The following is a 25,318-nucleotide window of genomic DNA, read 5'->3' on the forward strand; positions in this document are numbered from 1 at the left end:
AATATTACATTTCAGACTTGCTCCAATTTTTTACATCAAGCAATTGAAATCGTATTTCAAAGTGACAACTTATAAGAAAATAAGTGTTTAATGTTTTCTATAAAATGTATTTTATATTACTACTGAAATAAATATGGCTTCAAAACTAATACTCAACCTAAAATACATATCTTAATATAATCTAAAATGTCCTATAGAAGTGCCCGTGCAGCATTTTCAGTCTTACGTGACATGTTCCTGTTAGGGATCCTAATGGATATTAATACACGGGCCTAATAGGATTGGTTTGAGTGCGGAAGGTTGGTTTAGTATCTGTCGGTGAGGATCACAGACAGTCCGTTCACCTTTGCCTCTGAGACAAGACCACGGGCTTGAGGTACAGGCATGAAAGATTCACAGCTCTCAGGTAAGATGTTCCAAACTAATATTATTACAATTTTATTTCGTGGTAGATGTTTGTGTTGTTATTGAAAGGATGGCAGCTTGTTCAGGCCTGAAATAAGATTGAAGTTAATGTACTAAAGCACACACAACTATGTCTATATCTCGAATCGTTTATTTAGATTCTACTATCCGATGGAGTCATAGAAATGGTTTATGTTCTTTGATGTTTTGGGATGTAGCTAGATATCTACTGTAGTTTTGTGTGCAGGGTTTGTGTTTTCAAAGCAGTGCTGCAACTTGAAATGATAGGTTTGTCATCATTATTCCTGCTTGTGTCTCAGAATTCTCAATGAACAGGCAGCATCAGAAGGATGATATGAAAAAAACGATTGGCAATGTTCAACAAATCTCACAGGAGTCCAACCGGTAAATCTGATTTGTGCTTCAACTGAGTTTTGTATAAGATGCGCTGCATTCTTGTCCACTGTCCTATGTACAGGAGTCACACAGAGCTTGTCAAATCAGGGTATTAAATCATCCTCTTGGACAGCACTACCAAGACTGCGTCTATAAACAGAGCTGTAATCCTGCCTTGTAACGGCAGGGGTTCTTACACAGACACAGGTAACCCAGGAGGCCATTGATCTGGTCATTCAGGGCCCTGGATGACTCTGAATTTATACCTGCAGCAGAAACAGCAGCCAGGATTAGATCCTCCACATATAGATCAGGTTCAGAGAGTGAGAGATGTTTTCTTCAGCGCAGTGATAACTCTTCATTTGGGAGTCAGGTGGCTGAGCGGTGAGGGAATCGGGCTAGTAATCCGAAGGTTGCCAGTTCGATTCCCGGTCATGCCAACTGACGTTGTGTCCTTGGGCAAGGCACTTCACCCTACTTGCCTCGGGGGAATGTCCCTGTACTTACTGTAAGTCGCTCTGGATAAGAGCGTCTGCTAAATATGTAAATGTAAATTTGTGCTTGAATTATCCAATCATTGACCTTTAGAACCCTAGGTAAGGCCATAGTGGTTGTTTAACCTCTGAGGTTTTCTGTGACTGCTGAATGACTGGAAGATTGTGGTGCTTATAACAGCTAGATGGGTTGACAGATAGGATATCCTGTAGGAGTGGGGCCATTTAAACATATATGTGATCCTTGTTTATCAGGGTGACATATCTTCTGGACTACAGTTATCATTTAGTTGAATATACTGGAAAGAAATACATTTGTATTTAAGTTTCAAAACACCAAGTTCCAAATACAACACCTGGGTGTTCTGACTGTCTGATTCTCTAGAGATTTGGATGTCTGACCCCTGACTTCTAGACTGGATACATCCATCTCATAACTCCACTGATCTCTGATGACCCTAGGTGACCCCTTATGACCTTATATCTCCTAGTAGAAGAGGTGAATGTAGCTACGATGAGGAACCTAAGATGATTTTACTTTGCTGTTCTTAAATATTGACACTTTACTTTAGATATGGCACTTCTGTTAGTGGTCTAGAAGGCCATCACACAGTCACTAGCATTCTTTGAAACTGGAGGTTATAATAATGCTGACCAGCCGTTTGAGAACCGTGACATCCTACTCACAGGACGTCACTATGCATGCATGTTGAGATGACAGTCAGATGCTAAACCTGTGGAAAATTGATGTAGGTCAATCTCATTACCACTGCACTGCTGTAAGTCTTGTCTCCACATCGGTCACAAACAGGACATCACCTTCAGAAGGTAGACCTGTAGGATCTGTGCCCCAGACAGGCAGACAGGTAGGCATGGCTGGTTGATTGACCTGTGCACCTGTAGGCTGGATAACCAGACTACCAATGCCATGCAAGGCCAGAGAGCATGCTGGGACTTATCTGTCGACAGTCCTGCACATGTCGTATTCGCATGGTGCATGCGCCATCATGCACAGTGTGCTCCGTTTACAAAACATCCCCATCTCTGTTCTGTTCCCCCGCGGGGGCTACAGGCAACCAATCAAGACAGGTATGGCCCAGAAGGAAGGAAGAGAAGAAGGAGAAGAAGACTGAGGCCGTGGTGGAGAAGGTGGTGAGGCCGCTAGCCCGGCTCATCCCGGAGGTGACCACGGAGCAGAGGATGAGGCAGACTCCATTCGAGCGCGTTGTTTACGACATGGTGCACAACGAGCGCGTGGTGAACGACCTGGTCCTGGGCCGCAGGGTGGGCTTCTACGAGCTGCGTGGGGACATCGGAGAGGGGAACTTCTCTCACGTCCGCCTCGGCATCCACGCCCTGACCAAAGGTGAGGCAGAGGATCCACTTGTTTGTCTGCCTATCCATGACTACCCCACACACGGCCTCTATGTCCGGTCTCCATGACTACCCCACACACGGCCTCTATGTCCGGTCTCCATGACTACTCCACACAACGGCCTCTATGTCCGGTCTCCATGACTACCCCACACAACGGCCTCTATGTCCGGTCTCCCTGACTACCCCACACAACGGCCTCTATGTCCGGTCTCCATGACTACCCCACACAACGGCCTCTATGTCCGGTCTCCATGACTACCCCACACAACGGCCTCTATGTCCGGTCTCCATAACTACACCACACAACGGCCTCTATGTCCGGTCTCCATGACTACCCCACACAACGGCCTCTATGTCCGGTCTCCATGACTACCCCACACAACGGCCTCTATGTCCGGTCTCCATGACTACCCCACACAACGGCCTCTATGTCCGGTCTAGATGACTACCCCACACACGGCCTCTATGTCCGGTCTCCATGACTACCCCACACAGCCCCTGCCTCCAGGGGTGTGCGGTATTAGACAGGTTGAGCCTGCATGCTAGAGGACAGATGGTGGGGGCCCCAGATAAGCACCTCTGATTATCCCAGGCCCCCCTTCACCCCCCAGGAGGGATTCACCTCATTTTGTATTATACATCTCTTCAATTTCTGACTGCCAGGCAAATAGCACAGGAGAGAATGTGGTGTGTGCGTCTGTCTGTGTGTGTGTGTGTGTGCAGGGGGTCTCAAGACACATTCTTGTACGACCACAGTAAGACTCGGAAAGGATTCCAATTAAATTAGTCCAGTTATGGTCTCATCACTCTGTCAGCTCCTGTTAACTCCTCCTCTCTCCCTCCCAACCCTCCCCCCCTCCCCCGTGCACCCTCTAAAAGAGAGAGTAGCCATAAAGATCATGGACAAACTGCGTCTGGACAAGAAGTCCCAGAACCTGTTCACCTCTGAGATCTCCTGCATGGAGCGGCTGTCCCACCCTAACCTGGTGCGTCTCTACGAGGTGATGGAGACCAGCAAGCGGCTGTACCTGGTCATGGAGTACGGCAGTGGGGGAGACCTGTTCAACAGGATCATCAGCAAGGGACGCCTGTCAGACATGGAGACCAAGCTCATCTTCGCACAGATACTGTCAGCTATCAAACACATGGTAGGCCCCGACACCATCCCTGACTCACTGTCCTTTTTCTTTCTTTCTTTCTTTCTTCTTCTCTCTCTCTCTCTCTCTCTCTCTCTCTCTCTCTCTCTCTCTCTCTCTCTCTCTCTCTCTCTCTCTCTCTCTCTCTCTCTCTCTCTCTCTCTCTTCCTTCCTTCAAGTCTCAGTGTCTCTCTCTCCCCCTCCTCGCACCCTTTCATCGTCTCCCGTGTGTTCTTCGTCCAGCACGACTCCAACATCGTCCACCGGGACCTGAAGGCCGAGAACGTGTTCTACACCACCAGCTACTGCGTGAAGGTTGGAGACATGGGCTTCAGCACAGTGAGCGGCACCAGCGAGGTCCTGGACACCTTCTGTGGCTCCCCGCCCTACGCTGCCCCTGAACTCTTCAGGGACAAGGTGAGATCTCTGTTCAGAAGTAGGCTGGGAACTTATTCTGAACGAGGGGAGTGCTGGGGGGAGGGGGGTGGATGGGCGGGGGTAAGAAATAATGAATGATGACGATGTCATTCCCCCTCAGGGCTACGTGGGGCGCTATGTTGACATCTGGGCCCTGGGCATCCTGCTTTACTTCATGGTGACGGCCTCCACGCCCTTCCATGCCGACAACCTGGGCCGGCTTAAGCGCTGCATCCTGCAGGGCGCCTACACCATCCCCGACCACGTGGCCGACCCCTGCCAGCTCACCATCAAAGGCCTGCTGCGTCCCGTGCCGGTCGACCGCCCCACCCTCTCCCAGATCATGAACAACAGCTGGCTGAGGGGCATCGAGTACCCACAGCCCTACAGCCCCATGCCAGTCACCCCAGAACACTTTGCAGATAACCCCACCCAGGCCCAGGCCCAGCCCCAGCCCCAGCCTCTGTGTGTGGAGCAGCAGGAGGTGAAGAACGCCCTGGCCGAGGTGGGCATCACGGCAATCCACATTCAGAACAATGAGTGCAAGGACAGCCGCAGTCCCATCACGGGCACCTACCGGATCCTGCTGCACAGGACCCAGAAGAGGAACTCGGGGGAGGCGGTGGGGTACTCCGCCCTCTACCCCGAGGACTACGGGGCCAAAGCAGCTGCCGCCGTGGTGAAACACCACCCCACGTCCGTCTGTGTGCTCATATAGACACACCCACACGCAGTTACTGCCTGCTCCACCCTCGTGAAGTGGGGAGAATCTCAGGTAAACAGCACCATCTTGTGCTTGAAGAAGGAAGGAGAGAGGGAGAGGGAGAGGGAGAGAGAGAGAGGTGACAGCAGGAAAACAATGGGTTTAGCTTAAGACACTAATAAACACTAGAGGTCATCACTTTACCTTATTAACCTATATCTTTGTGACATATCCTTTTCTCCTCCTGACCCCCTCTCTCTCTATCCATTCTGTAATTAGCCATGGCTTGTTAAGTGTATTGCATCATGGTGAGCTGTGAGCATTACTGACGCACGAGATGATGACTGTCAGTGTCGTCCAATCCTCTTCAGTCCTGCTCTGAGGCTCACCTCTCAGGCTGTGGACGTTTGGTTTAAGTTCATGGATTGTTTGCACTGTGCAGCGCACAGGGATCCTGCTGTGTTCAGCCACAGGGACGCAAAACCATAGTAAAACTCGATTTTATTACTTTGGAGCACAATATATGTGTATCCGGTGTGTGGTGAAACTCACTCCTCAGGTATGTAACAGGCCACCTGCGTCAACGAATTGCTAGCTTTTCGTTGGCGTAGTTGGTAGTGGTGACGCTTGGAAGTCAGAGGTGGTAAGTTAGACTCCTGTTCGGAGTGGACAGACGGAGCTTGCAAGGCCTCGTCTGTTACATATGCACACATGCATCAGCTATGGGCAAACTCATCCTCATCTTCCACTTGTTAAGGTTGGGGTAGATTTATGGCGTACGATTATCTATAATATGTCACCAGTCTCCATATTGAATCACAAGGTTATGACGGTTACGTTTCGCGTGAGGAGGACGGAACACTGGACCAGGAAGAGAAAATTTACGGACAGAACTTTTGATATGAAACCTCAAACACTTGTATGCCTTCAACATAGATTACATTTAAATATGTAATTAATCAAATTTGCAGTTGCACAGATTGTAAATATGAAGTTACAGTTTGTGTGTGTACCGTTTTATTAGTGTATATCTATGAGGAAGAATATGCATTAGTGAAAGATTTGGATAAAATCAAGTTTACTTTGTTTTTTTATATTTTTAAAGGCACTGAAGCTGTTATAGTGCTGCGTATTACTTGTGAAGTGACAAATGACAACGTAAGCATTTTATATAAATGATTTAGTGCTGCTGTGTATTCTGGAGTGTGAATAGATATCACATGAAAAGAGTTAAAACGTATAGTATTTTTTAAAGTCTATATCTGAAATACATAGCTATGACGTAACATTAAAATATTTCTAAAGAAATTTGTATGCTATTTCAGACATTTAATAAAACATGATTCCAAAGGCCAATGTTGCCTACTTGCAATTGCACTTCAGACCAGCAGTGGGCACCGTTTGACAAGAGACGACCTCTCTTACACAAACATGACTTAATGGGCCTACATTTGGGCTACGTTTAGGCCTACAGAGTTCGATAAATTCAATATGACTGCATAGAAAATATAAACTGGAGATCTTTTGACATGTTATTGTCACGAACCCGGCTCAGGGGTTGAGACAGAACAAAGGGGAACACTATATGGGACTATATGCTGTGGTAATTTATAAAAGAATACTAATTTAACATAACTAAACGTGAGGTATGTAAGTCAGTGGTGTACATGTGTGTGAGTGTCTCATGATAGTGAGCAGTGTTGAAGGGTGTATTAACAAAAGTCAAAAGGTTGCCACAACTCAAAACAAAAGCGTACTGCGGACAAACGGAAGGATCCTCTCTCTCTTCCGACGTCCTTTTAAAGGGGAAGAGACACCCCGGCCAGGTGTATCCACTTAACGGCTGGATGCCGTCACATTATCTACTACAACTGTAAAACATGTCGCCTATAGATGTACGGAGCAGTAGTGTCAATTAAACCGTTGATTGACATCTTCCGGCTGTGTTGGGATAAATAGGCTGTGTAAACCCTTTCTCCATAACGGACAGTTCAGCATGTATAAACATATGAATCATTGTATCCAAACTGCCTCTCCTTTCACTCAACACGTAAAACCATCCTTTGCCTCCGGGCTAGTTGTATGCTCTTATCTCCTCTGATCTCCAGTGAGATCCATTTACTCCCACAACCAAGTTTCTGCGTAATTCCTTGGTGCGGGATTCGACCCGTTTCTACTTGTGCGAGTTGAAATGTGCTGCCCGTCAACTGACAGACTTACGACTTTCGCAATAACCTCCTTCTGGGTCTGTTGCTTCCTACTAAGACAAAATGTGTTTGTGTGTGTGTGTGTGTGTGTGTGTGTGTGTGTTCGGGTACTTGTGTGTGGTTAGATCGAGAGAAACCAGATTACATGTGCCCAACCCTAATTTTACGCCCAAATCAATCGCTCATTTGGGTTGTACTCTGCGATAATGTGTAGGTGTGTAAATATCTGAATGTTGCCTCTCAGCTTGATGAGACATTTACACATCTGTCTGTGTTGTAGTGAGCTGGGAACTGATTGACAGGACGCTTTAGGCCATAATGAGTTATAGTTGATGGACTTCAAGATATGGAAGGGAGAGCGATGTAGGCCCACAGCTTCCATCGCGGCTGAAACGGAGCCGCCGAAAAATCAAACGGACTGAATTGCACTGCGGTCAGGAAATGTGTTCGGTGGAGAAAGAGAAAAAACTGTAAGAACATGTGCGTTTTTCACTTGGCTGTGGCGGTCTGCTTGACTGAGTGGATCTCTCTGAAGTTAAGCTTGGCTACATCACATCACCCGCAGTAGGCCTACATTTAAATTAATTTCGACTGTCAAAGCCACACATACCATAAGCCTTGAGAATATGTATGAACTGTGTGTGTACACGGTTAATTTCACGATTACATGGCTGATTTCATCTTTACTGTAATATTCCTGATCAGAATGACACTTCAGAACTTTAATTTACTTTAGCATTAGCAAAGAGCTCGAGCATGAATGAGGATTGCACAAGACTAGAAATGTATACATTAACATCAGTGATGGATTTATGAACTTTATGCTGCTGTCATCATATTCTTTTGCTGCAGGCTATGGAGCTTACATTTCTCAATATGTTTTTTTCCCCGGAGTAAAAGGTGTCAGTCACCTACAAAAGTCATTACAAAACAAAACCTCTCTTCAACACTTTAGTTTTTTTCGCTGTTCTCTTATTCTTTCCCTGTATGAGGCATTGAGAAATAGTCTGAATCGGGTCCAAATATGTTGTTTCTGAGTGTATTTGGCACAATGAGTTCTGGAATGATAACACGCAGCTTTATCCGTATTTGATTAGCATGTCTTGATTCGCCCCACATGCGAACAAAAACCGATCTTGAACATCTGTCGCCACTCGGCAGAGATTCCAACAGATGGAAGATGAGATTAAAGCTAATGCATTACCTTCATTTCAAATAGTCTTTGATAATAAAAAAAAAAATACAAACATACAAATGTTTAACAGAAGAACCCACATTTGGCAAACATGCAGACATAAGACAGAACGGGTGTTGAAACTGTTAGGAGAAAACATCCTTTCTCGACATTAATGCATGCCGTTGTGTCTATATAGCCACATGAACAAGGTAAGCGTTGCCAGACCGTCTCAAGCCCTGAAGGTTTGCTTGGGGGGAACCGTACCGTTTACTTGCAGGCACACGCGCACAAACATCAAATCAGCAAGACGCAACGTGTTGCATGTCTGTGATGGAATTAGAGCATTTTAAATCATATTTTATGCAAGCACATGTCTACAGTTGAGCATGAGTTAAGGGCAACGTGGAGGGCAATGAAGGTCTTAAGCGGGAGCGTCAGAAGATCAATGAGTGTGACTTGATTGATGAGACGTGATGTGATTATTGAAGTCTTTTCAGTAAATCAAGAGATGAGTAACGAGTCAGTGTCCGAGTTATATCTTTTAATTGAAGTTGGAGTACAATGTACACAATATACTTTTTAAACATGGTGACATATATTGAGAAAAAAAGGTTTATATATGATTTGGTAAAAAACATTTTTTACAAGAAAATCCCAAGTCTACCCATGTTTCTCTTTTACAAACACTCTCACAGACACACAGACACACATACACACACACACACACACACACACACACACACACACACACACAGTATAGAGACAATGCGAAGCTGCAGGGTAGTGGCTCATTCCTAGCAGGTAATGACATGGCTGTGTGTGTGCCTCGGTGAAGAGTATGACAGTAATATACACAATGTACACAACGTCACATTTCAAACCATCCCTGGACTGACCCATCACAGTTTGTACAACGTAATAATGGAGCACAAACTTCATACTGTTTGCATAGACTTTAGCGTGTTATACAAGTACAGGTATGCGCTATGCAGCTTAATATAACATTCCTGGAGTGTAAACTATTTACTTTCACAGTCTGTCTGTGAGAGCATGTTCAGGTTTCACCCTGGGGACTGTTCAGGCCAGCGTCTCCTCCTTGATCCTCTCCTCCCCCAGGAGAAGGCTGTGAAGACATTCAGATCATATGTTTTACATGCTTGACACCTGAAACCCTGTCGCACGTTGTTGCTTCTCAGCTCTATAATGTACCTCATATCTGCAGAGTTTGCTGATGAAACCAAAACAAACAGATGATATAAAAATGGGTGAAGGGACAGTCAATCTGTGATCAGTGAGACTGCTGTGTACCTAGTTGGCTGAGTTGTCGATCTTGTGCATCAGATGCTGCACCCAGAGCAGAGTGGGATTGGCACAGATGGTTCTGTCTTTAGTGGTGGTGAACCTGTATGAACACAACACATTGAGAACTTGTATTCATTTACTTATTATGTTAGTCTTAGGAGCGTTAGCAAACGTGCTCTGGTCGACATTTCTCGTGTCTCAGTAACGCTGTGATATGTTGTTTGGATAAAGTCCGAGGTCAGCATCTCTCACCTGAGAGTCAGGCAATTTTGTGATACGATAAAAAATAGGATGTGTTTTTGCTGATCCGTGACAGCACAAATCAGGAAAAGAAAGTTTAGTTTTAGTAAATGCAGTAAAGCGTGACGAGGTGGCAGAGGGCTTCCTACTCACACTACAGCTCTGAGGTTGCAGTCCCCATCTGTTTCCTGTTTCCTGTACCCCACCACGTTCTTCTTCACGTTCTTCTTCATTTTAGTCACGTAACCCAGGCAACAGTTCCCATAAGACCCTAAAAGAAACACACACAGAAACACAACCACAGTTTCAACACCGACTACGCCATGTTTTTGGTTTTAAAGCACATTGACCCAAATGTTACATTTAGTCATTTAGCAGACACTCTTATCCAGAGCGAATTTTATTGTGTTGATACCAATAGCCCTGGCAAGGAGTCAATATTCAAAGTATCGGGAGCAAATGGAAATTGCATGCATGTCAAATCTTACATCACGTTCTAAAAATGCAGTACATATTCTATGTGGGTCTTTCTATGTGGATGTTTCTTAAAATCCTTGATAAAATGAAATTAAAATGAACATCTGTTGTATTGTATTTTCTTATGTCACATGCGGAGAGTTGCCAGGCAGTGATACCTACCTTGAGCCAGACTGAGATACGTGCCGGTTAGGAGGAGAAGGAGAAAGAAGAGAGACGAGAACTTCATGACTTCTGCTTCTTCTGCTGCTGTAACAGAAATGCCCAGGAGAGTCGAGTAGAGGATAGTCAGGGAGAGGAGGAGAGAGGAGGAGAGGAGGAGAGGAGAAGGGAGAAGAGAAGGGGGGAGGAGAGGATAGGTGGAGGAGGGAGGAGAGGAGGAGAGGAGAAGCAGAGGGGAAGAAAGAAGGCAGAACAGAGAGAAGATAAACTTTCTCTTGTTGTTGTGCTGTTGAGTCCAGGGGCTGTGCTGAGACCACCCAGTTCTCCCTGAGTTATTATATTGATCAATACAGACTCCTTTGGCCTGTCAACACACAATCGCTCCTCGCTCTGAAAGCCTGTGTTTTGAAGCTGTTTTGTATTATGTTTTTCTCTGGGAGAGTTTATGTGGAGGTCTTGTAAAACTATGCTCTTGACGAAACAAATAGTCCTTGTGTGCTCCATTAAACATATTTGGCAACGTGGTTCTTCTGAAAGTTTGTAAAGCACACTCTGAAAAGAGTTGTGTGTTTGTGGGCTATTTTAGACAGAGATATTTAGAAGTAAGGGTTGCATTTACAAACACATCCTTGAGCCATATAAACAGTAACACAAACATTCTGTGTTGTTTCATGAGCTGCCTAAACTCTGCACAAGACTAGATTGGAATCAAATGCAACACAAACACCACTGGGAAGAGGAATGTAAGCTACTTACAGATCTTGGAGGGTGATGTTTCTGCAGAGAGGACTTCAGGTTGAGGTTGGGCTGTCCTGTATTCCCAAGTTCCTTTATAAACTCCCTGTGAAACCTCCCCTTCACCTACACACACACACACACACACACACACACACACACACACTCACACACACACACACACACACACACTCACACACACACACACACTCACACACACACACACACACACACACACACACACACACACACACACACACACACACTCACACACACACACACACACTCACACACACACACACACACACACACACACACACACACACACACCCACACACACACTCACACACAGATTCTCTTCACATGCTGTCACAGTAGCATGCATTCATAGCCAACCAGCCAGATATCCATCAAACAGTTTTATTTGCTTGGCAAGCGATTTTACAAATGCTCGGAAGAAGCGTTTTTTGATTACTGATCTAATTTGCCTTGTTTTTCTTGGCACGATACAAGGTTGAGGATGAGCGACAAAGAGTCCACAAAGTAAAACACACAGTTCTCCCTCCCTCCCTCCCTCTCTCTCTCTCTCTCTCTCTCTCTCTCTCTCTCTCTCTCTCTCTCTCTCTCTCTCTCTCTCTCTCTCTCTCTCTCTCTCTCTCTCTCTCTCCAACCCTCCCTCCCTACCACACCTTTGGGTGCATTTAATTCAGGGCAGGGTTGTATTGTGTCTTACCAAGAAATGCACCCCCTGCTAACACAAACTGTGTGTGTGAAAAAAAAGTTTACATCCAAAACGTTTTGACAAAAGTTTCAACAAAAAAACGGGTTAGAAAGGTTGAAAGAAACATTTCTAAAAAGTTTCTAAACAAAAGTTTGCATCACTGATATTGTACTCTGCTTTGCTTTAATCTACTCTGTTTTAGGCTTCTCTGTTCTCTGCCTCGCCTCTGGAAAAAACGAGTTTAGAAACGTTTTGAAAGGTTGAACATATTATTTTTATTTTTTTCGAAAAAAGGTAATCCGTGTGTGTGTGAATAACAAGTTTGGAATGGTTGAAAAAATATTGTCGAAAAATAAGTACGTTATGGATGAGACAGGGAGTTAGCGATGTCGACATGACTGAGAATAGAGACATTCCTGTTCACCCATGGCCGTAGGGGAGATGTGAGACACTAAAAACACTTACCAGTTTACTAGTTGACTAGTAACTAGTTTACTCGTTAACTGGAAATGTGTTCCCTAACAAATGTCATCAGTGACCTATTTTACAGGGGCTGCTCCAGTTCTTTAATGTGAGTAGCCTACAGACACGTGCATATGGGGGATGTATGCCTTAAATCTAATCGGTCTATTCCCAAGAAGGCGACGGAAGGCGGATACTACATTAAGACCACAGCGTCATCTGGTGGTAAATCCGAGTTTATATTCCAATCCACTCCTAGGCCTTAATCCACTCCAGGAAATAATTCTCCCCGGTCCTCAAAAGTCCAGACCAGAATTTCAATGCAACAAATCTGAATTGCGTAGGCAAGTAGGCGTACCTCGTTCCACTTGCTACCATCACGCCGGGATACCTTTAGCCAAATAAACATTACGCATATGCAAGTCATTCTGACAAGACTACCCTGAGCGAGGTCACTCCTCGCTGGGAATCATCTAGCTAGCTGAGACAGCATTTTTTGTGAGAAAAGCTAACGGGAGGCTTCCTTAATCGGTGTTTTGCCACCCAGTTAAGAACTAGCTAGATACAAAGAATCCCACATGGAGACCAACAACAGTAATGCCAAGTCGCTTCTGAACCATGCGTCAACTCTAAACCTGCACACCGGGAATTTAGTGAACCGGAGCCGTCTCAAGAAAAAATGTCCATCCTCGCCAAGCGAAGAGGTAAGAAAAGAAGCTGGTTAGTAGTAGATAGTAGTAGTTTTGATTTGACATTAATTGTGCGCAGAGATAAGCACCATATAACGTCGTAGATCAGGTGAATGAGACAGCTAGCTAGCTACCACCAATTAACTAGTTGCTTAGGAGGAAATTTTAGCTTAGCTTAGCTAACGGCGTTAGCAATGACCGACTGCAATTCAAGTTCAAGCTTAACTTTTATTGACGTGTTAAATGTGTGCAGTGAAATACGTGTGCTCTGGCTCTCTGCCTTAACACAATTGACACATCATCCCCTCAAAGACTGTAGTCACAGGCAAGTTGACTAGTTACTGTACAAAGATTATATAACAAAACCATCTGATTTACATGTTAACATTTGACAACAATGCTAGTGTGTCGTAAAAAGCCCTCGTGAATGTTGACTGTTTTGAGAACCACTCTCAGGGTCAGGAAGGAGACGGACGATAAGGTGCATCTCATCAGAAGAGGCGTTGATGTTCCTCATCATCTGTACTCAGTTACCATAGTTGCAGCAACCCTCACATGACACAGCTATCATTTATTTATGCTGTTTATTGTTCTCCAGCTTCAAGACTGTGTCAGAACCACCCTGAGTGAGTGGTTCAACACAACTCCTCCCATCACAGACAAGGTGAGACAGCGCCAACATTATGAAAATGTTTCATGCTGCCACCATATCAAGATATGAGTGTGACAAGGAAACAAAACTTCTAGTAGCTTTAGGCTGTGGGGATGTTACAGGACGGGCCTTGTTTGCACCCCTACACCAACCCCAGGGGCTGGAGTCTATGGTTTGTTTGTTTAGTCTGTCGTGTACAGTTATGTATGTATTTATTACCTTTAGTATTTACTCCCTTAGAACGTTCTACACTTTTGTTACAATATTGTGTTAAATGTTGTAAGCTTTATCTTCAGGATTAAAAAAAGTGTAATCTTATTTTAGTCACTTAGCGTTAACCCTGGAAGCCAGTTGTTTCCCTTGGGCTAATGCCACTGAATCATAGTAAGTCATATGTCCACCACTCATTACCCCAAGCAACCTGATTCCACATGCAGACCTGTGATAAAACGCACAGCCCAGCCCATTGTATCTGCCTTTCTACTCAACATCATGTGACCAGAAGAAGTATTTAGCCCGATAGGCTACTATCAGCCAGAGTTGCATAACTATCAGGATACTACGAACACAGACCACAGCATTCCAGTGTGGAGAAAACAACATAGCGGGAAGTTCATTGAGTGCCGCATCGCGATGAAAGAGAACTGTCAGACTGGATGTTCATGCAGAGCTGGATGCCAAAGCCCCCAGGAACGTGTGTCTGCGCTGGGGGCGGGTGCAGGAGACATTGCCCCTGGCCTGGTGTGACCTGAGGCCATGTTTCTGCTGGGCTCAGCTAATCTCCCCCCTCGCCACCACATCTATGGGCCTGGGGGGTGGGGATGGGGGGTGGGGATGGGGGAGGTGATTCTACAGAGGACTGGGGGATATTCTGCACTATGCTCATAGTGGCATCCCCCCCAGACAACCACCCCCACCCACCCTCTTCTGCAATATTCAACGACCTTAAGTATGTGTTTGACCCAGGCCTGCACACTGGCCGCCTCATCCGTGAGTTTGTTTTGTCTCTCAGGATCTCCCTGAAACGCTGGACTGCTCCATCCCCCAGACCACAGAGGCCATCACCCCGGAGGAGAGGGAGGAGCTGAAGGTGTCAGGTACGGTTCTAACACACCCCAGGCTGTTTTACACTCAAGTTCTGGTCTTAAAGGCCGAGTGGGTAAGTTTTGTGACATGAGCAATGTTTGCTTGAGTAAATGATTGGTCGTGTTTATTACGGACCTGCGGTGTCCACAGATGTAGCATTCATTTACATTTTACTGTCAAACCTTTAGATGTATGGTTGCTATCAGGATGTGAGGTTTATTTAAGCAAATGTGACAAAAAGTGCACGCAAACAACATTACCGACCCTGCCCTTTAAGATCCTGTTGTGAATTTCTTGTTGCTCTACAGTCAAGCTGTTTCTGTGTGAGTCGGACCAGTCGGCCATTAAAGAAGCGGTGGACTTGGGTGAGTGTGCCTCATCTTCTCTCTCACACCACCACCCTCCCCACATCCTCTTTATGCTCTGACATAAAGTCGGACTTGCATCTTCATGCATCTAATAGAATACCAAGGAGAAGATTCTAGAATATTAAGGAGAAGATTCTACAATACTAAGGCGAAGATTCTAGAATGCTAAGCAAAAGATTCTAAAATACTAAGGAGAAGATTTTAGATTTTCTTTCTTCTCTCCCCGTGAGGTGACCTCTGCTCTGCCATGGTCTGCTTGGTTAAAACAAGTGGTTCTTTAAAGAGAGTGTTTCTAATCTAATTTGGTCAGAGCTACGATTTTCTCCAAAAGAATGTGTGATAATTTTTGGGGGGAACAAATCCAATTGTGGCCAGCGTGGAGTTCAACTTGTTTAGTCTTTCCCCCTGCTGTCTTGCTCTTGTCCTCTGCAGCCTGTGTGACCCTGGGAGTGTCTCAGCTGGACTCTGTGATCATAGCGCCCCCTAGCCTCCCGGACGGGGAGGTCCAGACCCTGGCTCACCTGCAGCCATGCTGGGAGGAGCTTGAGGCGCTGGTCCGCAGCCACAAGATCGCCGCCATCGGCACCTCCGACCTGGACAAGGACCTGCTGGAACAGCTCTACAACTGGGCCCAGGTGAGGGGGAGAGAGGTGTGTGTGTGTGAGAGAGAGAGGGAATACATGTGTGCGGGTAAGAGAATGTGATTGCGTGTGCGTATCTGTGTGTGTGTGGTATTGGTAACCCCCCCTCTCCCCAGGTGAAGCCCAGCAGTAACCAGGTGAACCTTGTGTGTATCTGTGTGTGTGTGGTATTAGTAACCCCCCCTCTCCCCAGGTGAAGCCCAGCAGTAACCAGGTGAACCTTGTGTGTATCTGTGTGTGTGGTATTAGTAACCCCCCCTCTCCCCAGGTGAAGCCCAGCAGTAACCAGGTGAACCTGGCCTCCTGCTGTGTGATGCCTCCTGACCTCACAGCCTTCGCCAAGGAGTTCGACATCCAGCTGCTCACTCACAACGACCCTAAAGGTGACGACCTCTCCACACCCACCCCCCCCGCACGCACACGGGGTTCCTCATGAGTTGAGTCCTCATGTTAAAGGCTTCTTCATGTCCAGGCATGTCTCTAGCCCTGGCCTGGAAGGGCCAGATTCCAAGTCCAGTGTTTACAAGAACATTGTCTCTGTCGTGGGTGGGAGTGTTGGAATTAACAAGTGTTTTATGATCCACAAAGGGATTACACAGCTGTGTTTACATTTTATTGATACAGTTTAACCCAAAGTGACATACAAAAAGTACACATACAAAGTACAACTGATAAACAAGGATCAGAAGTGCTAAGTTCTAAAAGCATTTCAGCGGTTAGTGAATTACCAAGTACATCGTGAGAAAACCAGCCACATCATAAACCATTTTGTAGGTGCAGTCAGTTCACAGAGGGAGATGGTGTTACAACATGGAAGACATAATCCAGAATAAAGACATAACCCGTGTAAGTGCTCATTGTTCGACCCGCCCCTCTCTCTCCTCCCTCCGCCCCTCTCTCTCCTCCCCTCGCCCCTCTCTCTCCTCCCTCCGCCCCTCTCTCTCCTCCCCTCGCCCCTCTCTCTCCTCCCTCCGCCCCTCTCTCTCCTCCCTCCGCCCCTCTCTCTCCTCCCTCCGCCCCTCTCTCTCCTCCCTCCGCCCCTCTCTCTCCTCCCCTCGCCCCTCTCTCTCCTCCCCTCGCCCCTCTCTCTCCTCCCTCCGCCCCTCTCTCTCCTCCCTCCGCCCCTCTCTCTCCTCCCTCCGCCCCTCTCTCTCCTCCCCTCGCCCCCCAGAGCTGATGTCGGCCTCCAGCTTCCAGGAGGCGGTGCAGGAGAGCACCAAGCAGCTGCAGGTGGAGGACTGGCGTCTGGACTGGGTCCTGCGCTACTCCATCATCGTCAAGAGCAGAGGCATCATCAAGGCCAAGGGCTACCTGGTCCATGCCAGGAAGAACAGCCAGTAGCTAGCCGGTTAGCCGGTTAGCCGCCACACCGCAAAGAAGAACTACTTGTGGAAGACAAGCCGGCGGCAGAGGCATTCTCCTTCTCTAGACACACACACACACGTGAGCCAGGCCTTTTGCTGCTGTTAAGCATGGACACATCCATGCTTATACCACCTTTCCATGTAGACTTAAAATTATACACGCTGTGTCGATGGGAAGATTTTTGGCAAGTGTGTGGGTGTTTGTTTGTTTAGAGAATGACAGGCTGTCGGTGAGAGATTTCAGAAAAGTGCTGAATCATGACCAATGCATACTAGTCCAAACCACTCCCCCTTCCCAACTGCAAGGAAGGGCCTCTGTACACAACAGAGATGCTAGGTAGCTAACCTCTCATCCAACATGGTGTCAAAACCAGGCTCCAGTGAAGTGCCTCTTTCTCTCTCTACTCCTCTTTTCCTTATCTACCCTTAGAGTTGTGTGTCCTTGTATTACTGGACATGTGGTGTCTGGTAAAAACGATTCTGACCTCACTCCAGATTACTCTAGTGTGGAGTATCCTGTGGGGTTTATCAGGCTAGGGTGTATTGGGTTGGGAAACAAGTCTGTATGATTTAAGTACCACAAAAAGAAGTCAGTTTTAGAATGTAGGTTTAGCTTTCTTTTTTATCTTTTTTTTTTTACAGTATGGACTTTATAGGTTTAAATAATCAGTCTGGCCAGAGAGAAAGAGCTGTCGTTTAGAGCAATCATTGACAATACCAAGAGGCACTTTTGTGCAAATGAGCAACTTCCTCTACTCTTCATTATTTTTTGGGAAAAGTTGTATTTTATAATGTTGATTAAAAGTATGCTTTTACGTTTTATGAGAACGAAATCATGTACATTAAGGTTAATCATTCTGAGACCACATTGAACATTTAATGTGGGCTTGAAGTCTGAGAAAGTTAATCATTCTGAGACCACATTGAACATTTAATGTGGGCTTGAAGTCTGAGAAAGACACATTTTTCACATCACAAGACCATGTCAGATCGCGCTGGGCGAAACAAGGATCGTCAGGTTTAGCACGACCTTATGGAGCCCACGTACTTGCTGTCACCAAAGCAAAAGGGCGACATTCCACATACTACCATGGTGAAACTCATTAACTTCTTTCAAAGATTTAACTTTTCACTCAAATTATTAAGATATAATTTAAAAATAGTGTATTACATTTGAAACAAGCAAAATAGTTTTCACTTGTAGTCACTGAACACTACTGTATATTACACATTTATTCATGTTGAATGTGTTTTTATTATGCTTTTCTTGTTAGATTTTACCCTATTCTTATCTTTTATTGCCTGTTTCTAAAACATGTCCTACCCCCAAACAGTAATGTCTGTATGAGATTGAAACTCTTTCCCCGCGATATGGCAATAATGAAAACCTCAAATGTACTGCAATTACATAGGGACTTGCATGAAGACCTGTTCATTATACCACTGGAAAGTTTCATGGTCTAAAATATGAAGGTTGTACTGTAAACAAAGAATATATTTAACGTCAACATTCATTCTGTATATCATGTTTTAATTGGGTTTATTAAAATGATGAAAGCAAGATGTGTTGTTTATAAAGATTTGTGGGAGTGGAAAGTATAGAGATAGGAAAACGATTTTTTATTGTTTTTATTTTACGGGGCAGTTTGTTTCAGACTTCCTATTTATTGCGTATAACTGCTCCTTGAACCTTGGATAATCTAAGTTCTTGTAGCGGCAGTCATTTACAATACCAAGCTACCTATTGTTCATTTGAGAAGTCTGGAATTAAACGGGGAACGCATCCGTTTAGTTTCCCACACCAATGTAACCTTTTCGTCTATGTTGTGTAGTTTGTAAATTGATTGATCGAGTCTATCGTAGCCTACTCCACGAACACATGTCTAAACCGGAAGTGAGCGAGAGGGGATCGTAAGAAAGATGGTGGCGACCAGAAGAGGAGGACGCGCGTGCTCCCCTACAAAATCCAACTCCGATGAATCCGCCGATGTATCTGTAAGTTGTCAACATAAGCCAAGAGTATATTTAGATAAATACGAGTAGAAATGTATTCGTTTATCCGACGAAGTTGCACCCCGATAATGTCACGTGCTGCTAAGTTAGCGTGCTAGGTAGCCGGAGTTCTGACGCTCACGTGGTTTCTTCGCTACTTTGTTTGAGAGTTGTTTGTTGAAGTGCACGTTGTTTTTGTCTCTCTGAAATGCTTGTTTGTTAAAGCATTCATGTGCCCGCTTGCTGACTGGCTTTTGTAACGTTTATGAACCGATTCTCTGTTGCAGTTGCTTTCTGAGTTCTGGTGTTCAACAGTCGCAAAACCAGGCCGGCAGTATTGACACACCAGGCTAGCCGCTGTAGTAGCAGCCGATTAAAAAAATAAAATAATTGAATAGTCCCTGGTTATATACATTTCTAAATAGAACAGGAAGAGAGTTACAATTCACGAGTGTGCAGTTGCACAGAGTGACTTACTCAATAACATAACTAATCCAACAGTAACATAAACCTTCCCTCTTCGCCAGGCTACCCCATCCAGCTGTAGAAGGACCGGCAGGAGGACCGCCAACAGGGAGCAGACTGCCTCTCAGCTGCCCGTGGCCCCGGTGGGGGCTGACGGGGAAGAAGGGGTCCCTGCCACGCCCCTCCAGGACCAGAGCTCCACCGTGAAGAGGAGAACCAGGGCATCCAGGCTTCAGTCCCACCGGCTGGAGTCCACACACGAGGCAGACGTGTCAGACTCGGAGTCCTGCTGCTCCGCAGCATCGGACGTGGACCACCCGATCCTGCGCAGGGGGCGGAGGAAGACACCGGGACGCTCGTCCAATCCGTGCGTGGATCTCTCAGATGTAGACTCCTGTTCGTCGGCGACGTCGGTGTCCAGGGTTGGGCCGCTCGCACGCCATGGCACCAAGAGGGCGGCGGGCTCTGGCCAATCAGACTCGATCCCGGTGGAGTCTGAGGAGGAGGGGAAGGACTCGTGCGGCTCTGCGGTCTCAGACACCCAGAGAGTGACCCGGAGCCTGAGGAGGAGCGCCATCGCTCGCTCCCTCGCCAGCCGCCGTGCCGAGGACGCGGGGGACGTGTCGGAGGGAGACAGCTGTGCCTCCAGCCTCTCTGCCGCCCCGTCCTCGAGCAGACGCCCTGCCCGGGGCAGGACCGGACGCCCCGCCCAGCCCATCCCCATGCACCTGGAGGAGGCCTCGGACCTCCCCCGCTCCCCTACCCCCAGCCGGAGGACCAGGACTCCAGTGGCGGACCCGGGGGCGTGGGACTCGGAGGGCTTCGAATCCGGCCCCAGCGTGACGCCGAGGAGGTCCACCCGGAAACGCACCGCACACCGATATGCCTGCTCTGGGACGACGGACTCAGACGATTCGTTGAACGTCTCCCCGTCTGTCAGCGCCAGCAGGGGGAGGGGCATCCCCTGTAGCAGCAGCAGCAGCAGCAGCAGCAAGGCTGTCTCCGTCACCAGGCTGTCCGTGGTGGTGGAGAGGACCGTAGTCTCTGTCACGGAGGAGAGGAGGAGGGGGCTGGAGGAGAAGACCTGCCACCTGGGGAAGGTCAGCGTGTCTCAGGGGGCGGAGGGGGAGAGCGTGCTGGAAGACTCGAAGCTGGACGCCACGATCGGCCCTGAGGATGTGACCCTAACTCTGGAGGAGGAGAAGGAGGAGGAGGAGGAGGTGGTCATCAACCTCATTGATCTCATTGACCAGGAGGAAACAGATGCCCCCCAAGGTTTCTGCCTAGCAGAGGAGAGCCAAAGAGGGAGTGTGATCGTTTCAGGGGAGGCGCATGTGGAAGAGTCAGAGGCTGCTAGTGAACCGCTTCCATCGCAGGCAGACACACAGGCAGTGTGTGGACCTGCAGTGGGGGCAGATGACCAGCAGAGGGGGCAGTCACACTCGGCTGCGTCAACAGAGGAAGATGTGGGGGCGATGATACAGGACACAGAAGCTGGACCTGAACCAGAGCTCCGTCCCGGAGACACAGCGGGAGTGACTGTGTGCTACGTCCCTGTGACAGAAGGAGAGGAGGGGTGTGAAGAGGAGGCCATGGATGTTGCTGCATCATCACGTGCCCACAGCCCGGAGCTGCATGTAGATGTCTGCCATCTTGTTCTGAGTGAGGAAGAAGGGGAGCTGGAAAAGGTGTTGGTGGAGGGGAAGGCCCAGCGGGGGGAAGTGGTGGTGGTGGAGGAGGAGCAGGAGGAGGTGGTGTTGGAGGAGGGGAAGGCCTGGGCCAGAGAGGGAGTGGTGGTGGTGTTGGATGAGGAGGAGGAGGAGAAGGCAGTTGCAGAAGAGCAGAAGCAGAAAGAGGTGGTGGTGTTAGAGAAAGAGGTGTTGGAGGAGAAGCATCAGGAGAAGGAGGTGATGTTGGAGGAGGAGGAGGACATGGTTGAAGAAAAGAAGCAAGAAGAGGTGGTGGTGATAGACCAGGAAGAGGAGGATGTTGTGGTGTTGGAGGAGCAGCAGCAGGAGGATGTGTTGGTAGAGAGGAAGGAGGCGCAGGTGGCAGTGTTGAAGGAGCAGGAGGAGGTGGCTGAAGAGGAGAACCAGGAGGAGGTGAATGTGGTGATTGAGAAGAAGGTGGACAGTGTGTTGGTGGTGATGGAGGAGGAGGAGATGGAGGTGTCTGTTTCAGCACCTGAGGCTCTCGAGGCGGGTTCGGAAGCCGCTATCCTGCCCCCTCAGCCCCCCCAGCCCCTCCTCCCTGACTCCATCCAGGTGAACTCCAGCCAGCAGCTCAAGGTTGTCGTGTCAGAGGTCACAGAGCAGCCCCACGACTCCATCATCGTCCAGAAGGCGAAGGTGGTCAGCCTTCTGGACAGCAGCGAGGACGAGGATGAGGAAGAGTCAGGGCATGAGGAGGAAGAGGAGGATAATGAAGACCTCGCCGGACCCTCACAGAGTGTGCCTGTCTCTGACGGTCTGTTTGTGATTGACACACGGCCGGACCAACGGGATGGACGGTTTTACCAAGAGACCCAGGAAGAGGCGGCGACGGCTGCAGAGGATGAGGAAGAGTTTGTGGATGAAGATGGTGACGATGAGGAGGATGATGATGACAGAGCGCTCTTCACCATCAAGAGCCAGAACGCGTGAGTGTCTGCACCTGGACATGTTTGGCTACGTTTCACCCTGGGGGTCCTTTGTATTTATTTTCTCTTAGATGTCACATTTCACAAGCACGCATGTCAGCCATCACATTCATTTGCATACAGGGAGTTAAGAATTCACAGTACAGACACACACATACATGCTGTGTCCCTAAGGTGAGTGTGTTCGCAGGATGGAGCTGTCTAGCCGTATCGACACCGGCCTCAGAGCCCGGGAGCTCGGAGGTTTGTACGTCTGTTTCGATGGCGGCAAACCAAAGAGCGCGTCCAGCAACGACCCCCAGAAGAAGAAGCAGAAGAGCGACGACCAGGTGAGTCGCTCACCTGGTTTCCTAGTCACCTGGTATCAAGGGGCCGAGTTAGAAAGAAATACTAGACTTCTTAAAGGAGGGTTTAATCTCATGAACTATCAAATGTTTTTATTTTGTTCATTTTCAAAACCTGACTTCACTGGTGCCTTTTTAAAGTGTGGTTAATTTGTACTCATTGATTATATTTTCAGTCACCTCTGGCAGTAAGGCATAGAAAAGCATGCATTGCTTAACTTCAAATATCAGTCTAACGTGGTACTGAAACTTCCTGTGTGGTTAGGTGATGAAGAAGAGTGTGATTGGTCCAGAGTTTGAGAAGCAGGACGCGGTTCCTCCGTACAGCGAGTCCAAGCAGGCCTCGAAGCTGAAGCGCAAGGTGAGTCTCGGAGAAGATCAGCTTCGACTGACATTTAGTCAACAGTGGGAGAACTACAAATAGTTTAATCCTGTACCCTGCCACCTTGGACAGGTTTTTAAAGTATTAAAAATATTTATAGCTCTTTAGCTATCCTAAAAACGATATAGGTTCTGTGCAAGATAAAAGACTGATGTATGGTGTTGTATACTATCTCGCCCACTTTCAGGCGGAGAGGGAGAAGACCACAGGAGACGGCTGGTTCAACATGAGGGCTCCTGAGATGACCACGGAGCTGAAGGGAGACCTCAAAGCCCTGAAGATGCGAGCAGCCATGGACCCCAAGAGATTCTACAAGAAGAACGACCGTGATGGATTCCCCAAGTATTTCCAGGTCAGAGTTCAACTGCTCTCAGCTCTGCCTCGATGGCGTTCTCTGTGGCCCGGGTTCCCAGACATGGATTAAAACCCTAGTCCTAGCCTAAAAATATTTTCGATGGAAATCATTGAGTGCTTCTCTTACATTAGGACAAGGCTAATCCATATCTGGGAAACTGGGCCTATGGGTTTAATACCTTTAACTTACTGTGGGTGTGTGTTACATGCTTCAGATGGGCACGGTGGCGGACAGTGCTGTGGATTTCTATCACTCCCGGATCCCCAAGAAGGACAGGAAGAGGACCATGGTGGAGGAGCTGCTGGCTGATGCAGAGTTCAGACAGTATGTTCCATGTCTGCATGTCAGACCTCTTACCTCCAGCCACAGGGTGGTGCTGTTCCACCATCTTTGCAGTTCACCTTTATACACAAAGCATTCAAAGATTCTTTCATTTACAATCGGTCATTTACTCGTTTAATGTTTCACAGATGTAAAATGCTCCTTGTTGATGTTTTTGTCTCCTTTGCCCTCTAGCACTAACAAGAAGAAGTATCAACAGATCATGACAGAGAAGGCTGCTCTGGGGTCTGGCAGAAAAAGGAACAGATTTTTGAAAAAGAAAAAGAAATGACCCTATAAACAGTGTGGTGTAATAAAGATTAAGATATTATCCAGAGTTTGTACCTTTTTTGTACAAGACGCTGCAGCTTGTATTTGGGCAGACGACACTAGAGAGGAGTGTTACTGGAAACATTGCTTATGAGTTCACAACACGTGTCACACACACACAGGAGAAACCCTGTGATGTTTATGCTCAGGTGTACATAAACAAACTCTTTTTATATATATATCAATTGTGAAAATGGAAATACAAATATGACTACTATGAAATACAACTATGTACTAAGACAAATGTACTGCTGTTTTAAAAGTGATGGTATGGTGATGTAGACAACATTTTAGAAAATGTTATGACCAATACAAGTAACTGGTTTCGGTTATCTGAAGCTTATTTTGTAATGAGCATGTTGTCCATTTCTACTTGCATCTGTCCAATAAACATCTGTTTAACCAGCATTTAGCCTTACTGTTCATCCACATGCACAGAAACACATTTCCCCCAAAACAACCATGCTAACCCCTTTGGTCATTTCCATCCAAAACACACATGCTAACCCCTTTGGTGATTTCCATCCAAAACACACATGCTAACCCCTTTGGTGATTTCCATCCAAAACACACATGCTAACCCCTTTGGTCATTTTCACATCCAAAACACACATGCTAACCCCTTTGGTCATTTTCACATCCAAAACACACATGCTAACCCCTTTGGTCATTTTCACATCCAAAACACACATGCTAACCCCTTTGGTCATTTTCACATCCAAAACACACATGCTAACCCCTTTGGTCATTTTCACATCCAAAACACACATGCTAACCCCTTTGGTGATTTCCATCCAAAACACACATGCTAACCCCTTTGGTCATTTTCACATCCAAAACACACATGCTAACCCCTTTGTTGATTTCCATCCAAAACACACATGCTAACCCCTTTGGTCATTTTCACATCCAAAACACACATGCTAACCCCTTTGGTCATTTTCACATCCAAAACACACATGCTAACCCCTTTGGTCATTTTCACATCCAAAACACACATGCTAACCCCTTTGGTCATTTTCACATCCAAAACACACATGCTAACCCCTTTGGTCATTTTCACATCCAAAACACACATGCTAACCCCTTTGGTCATTTTCACATCCAAAACACACATGCTAACCCCTTTGGTGATTTCCATCCAAAACACACATGCTAACCCCTTTGGTCATTTTCACATCCAAAACACACATGCTAACCCCTTTGTTGATTTCCATCCAAAACACACATGCTAACCCCTTTGGTCATTTTCACATCCAAAACACACATGCTAACCCCTT

General features: G+C 46.8%; 4 protein-coding genes across 6 annotated transcripts; 3 read left to right on the forward strand and 1 right to left on the reverse strand.

Moving 5' to 3' along the window:
* Positions 1–384: 384 nt before the first annotated feature.
* LOC136935757 (serine/threonine-protein kinase NIM1) lies at positions 385–4,943 on the forward strand. The gene is made up of 5 exons (XM_067229424.1): positions 385–406; positions 2,368–2,661; positions 3,552–3,820; positions 4,052–4,225; positions 4,347–4,943. Exons 1-5 carry the CDS (start codon positions 385–387, stop codon positions 4,941–4,943), a joined length of 1,356 nt encoding a protein of 451 aa, XP_067085525.1.
* Positions 4,944–8,838: 3,895 nt separating this feature from the next.
* Positions 8,839–11,349, reverse strand: ccl25b (chemokine (C-C motif) ligand 25b). Of its 3 annotated transcripts, none has more exons than XM_067229851.1 (5): positions 11,250–11,335; positions 10,494–10,580; positions 10,008–10,125; positions 9,621–9,714; positions 8,839–9,435 (listed from the first exon to the last, which is right to left on the reverse strand). In XM_067229851.1, exons 2-4 carry the CDS (start codon positions 10,558–10,560, stop codon positions 9,621–9,623), a joined length of 279 nt encoding a protein of 92 aa, XP_067085952.1. In that variant the 5' UTR covers positions 10,561–10,580; positions 11,250–11,335; the 3' UTR covers positions 8,839–9,435. The 3 variants fall into 3 exon arrangements, with proteins under 3 accessions (XP_067085952.1, XP_067085953.1, XP_067085954.1); XM_067229852.1 differs by having other exon boundaries at positions 10,494–10,577; positions 11,250–11,277; XM_067229853.1 differs by lacking the exon at positions 9,621–9,714 and having other exon boundaries at positions 11,250–11,349.
* Positions 11,350–12,808: 1,459 nt separating this feature from the next.
* On the forward strand, positions 12,809–18,788 carry gclm (glutamate-cysteine ligase, modifier subunit). Its single transcript, XM_067229768.1, has 7 exons — positions 12,809–13,115; positions 13,699–13,764; positions 14,765–14,849; positions 15,147–15,203; positions 15,639–15,841; positions 16,116–16,230; positions 17,019–18,788. The coding sequence occupies exons 1-7, from the start codon at positions 12,990–12,992 to the stop codon at positions 17,186–17,188; spliced, it is 822 nt and encodes a 273-aa protein (XP_067085869.1). The 5' UTR covers positions 12,809–12,989; the 3' UTR covers positions 17,189–18,788.
* Positions 18,789–19,126: 338 nt separating this feature from the next.
* On the forward strand, positions 19,127–24,039 carry dnttip2 (deoxynucleotidyltransferase, terminal, interacting protein 2). The gene is made up of 7 exons (XM_067230082.1): positions 19,127–19,206; positions 19,731–22,306; positions 22,497–22,635; positions 22,916–23,011; positions 23,220–23,384; positions 23,602–23,711; positions 23,904–24,039. Exons 1-7 carry the CDS (start codon positions 19,132–19,134, stop codon positions 23,998–24,000), a joined length of 3,258 nt encoding a protein of 1,085 aa, XP_067086183.1. The 5' UTR covers positions 19,127–19,131; the 3' UTR covers positions 24,001–24,039.
* The last annotated feature ends 1,279 nt before the right edge of the window (positions 24,040–25,318 follow it).

The sequence above is a fragment of the Osmerus mordax genome, chromosome 26, assembly GCF_038355195.1.
Source record: "Osmerus mordax isolate fOsmMor3 chromosome 26, fOsmMor3.pri, whole genome shotgun sequence".
Taxonomy (NCBI): domain Eukaryota; kingdom Metazoa; phylum Chordata; class Actinopteri; order Osmeriformes; family Osmeridae; genus Osmerus; species Osmerus mordax.

Excerpts from the sequence above, each read along its gene's own strand:
- LOC136935757 (XM_067229424.1), top strand. The coding sequence starts at position 385 with ATGAAAGATTCACAGCTCTCAG. Across the intron at positions 407-2,367 it reads GAAAGATTCACAGCTCTCAG|GCAACCAATCAAGACAGGTA; the intron begins GTAAGATGTTCC and ends CGGGGGCTACAG. Across the intron at positions 4,226-4,346 it reads CTGAACTCTTCAGGGACAAG|GGCTACGTGGGGCGCTATGT; the intron begins GTGAGATCTCTG and ends ATTCCCCCTCAG.
- ccl25b (XM_067229851.1), bottom strand. The coding sequence starts at position 10,560 with ATGAAGTTCTCGTCTCTCTTCTTTCTCCTTCTCCTCCTAACCGGCACG. Across the intron at positions 10,126-10,493 it reads GTATCTCAGTCTGGCTCAAG|GGTCTTATGGGAACTGTTGC; the intron begins GTAGGTATCACT and ends TGTTTCTTTTAG. Across the intron at positions 9,715-10,007 it reads TGCAACCTCAGAGCTGTAGT|GTTCACCACCACTAAAGACA; the intron begins GTGAGTAGGAAG and ends GTGTTCATACAG.
- gclm (XM_067229768.1), top strand. The coding sequence starts at position 12,990 with ATGGAGACCAACAACAGTAATGCCAAGTCGCTTCTGAACCATGCGTCA. Across the intron at positions 14,850-15,146 it reads GGAGGAGCTGAAGGTGTCAG|TCAAGCTGTTTCTGTGTGAG; the intron begins GTACGGTTCTAA and ends GTTGCTCTACAG. Across the intron at positions 15,204-15,638 it reads TAAAGAAGCGGTGGACTTGG|CCTGTGTGACCCTGGGAGTG; the intron begins GTGAGTGTGCCT and ends TGTCCTCTGCAG.
- dnttip2 (XM_067230082.1), top strand. The coding sequence starts at position 19,132 with ATGGTGGCGACCAGAAGAGGAGGACGCGCGTGCTCCCCTACAAAATCC. Across the intron at positions 22,636-22,915 it reads AGCAGAAGAGCGACGACCAG|GTGATGAAGAAGAGTGTGAT; the intron begins GTGAGTCGCTCA and ends CTGTGTGGTTAG. Across the intron at positions 23,712-23,903 it reads GCTGATGCAGAGTTCAGACA|CACTAACAAGAAGAAGTATC; the intron begins GTATGTTCCATG and ends TTTGCCCTCTAG.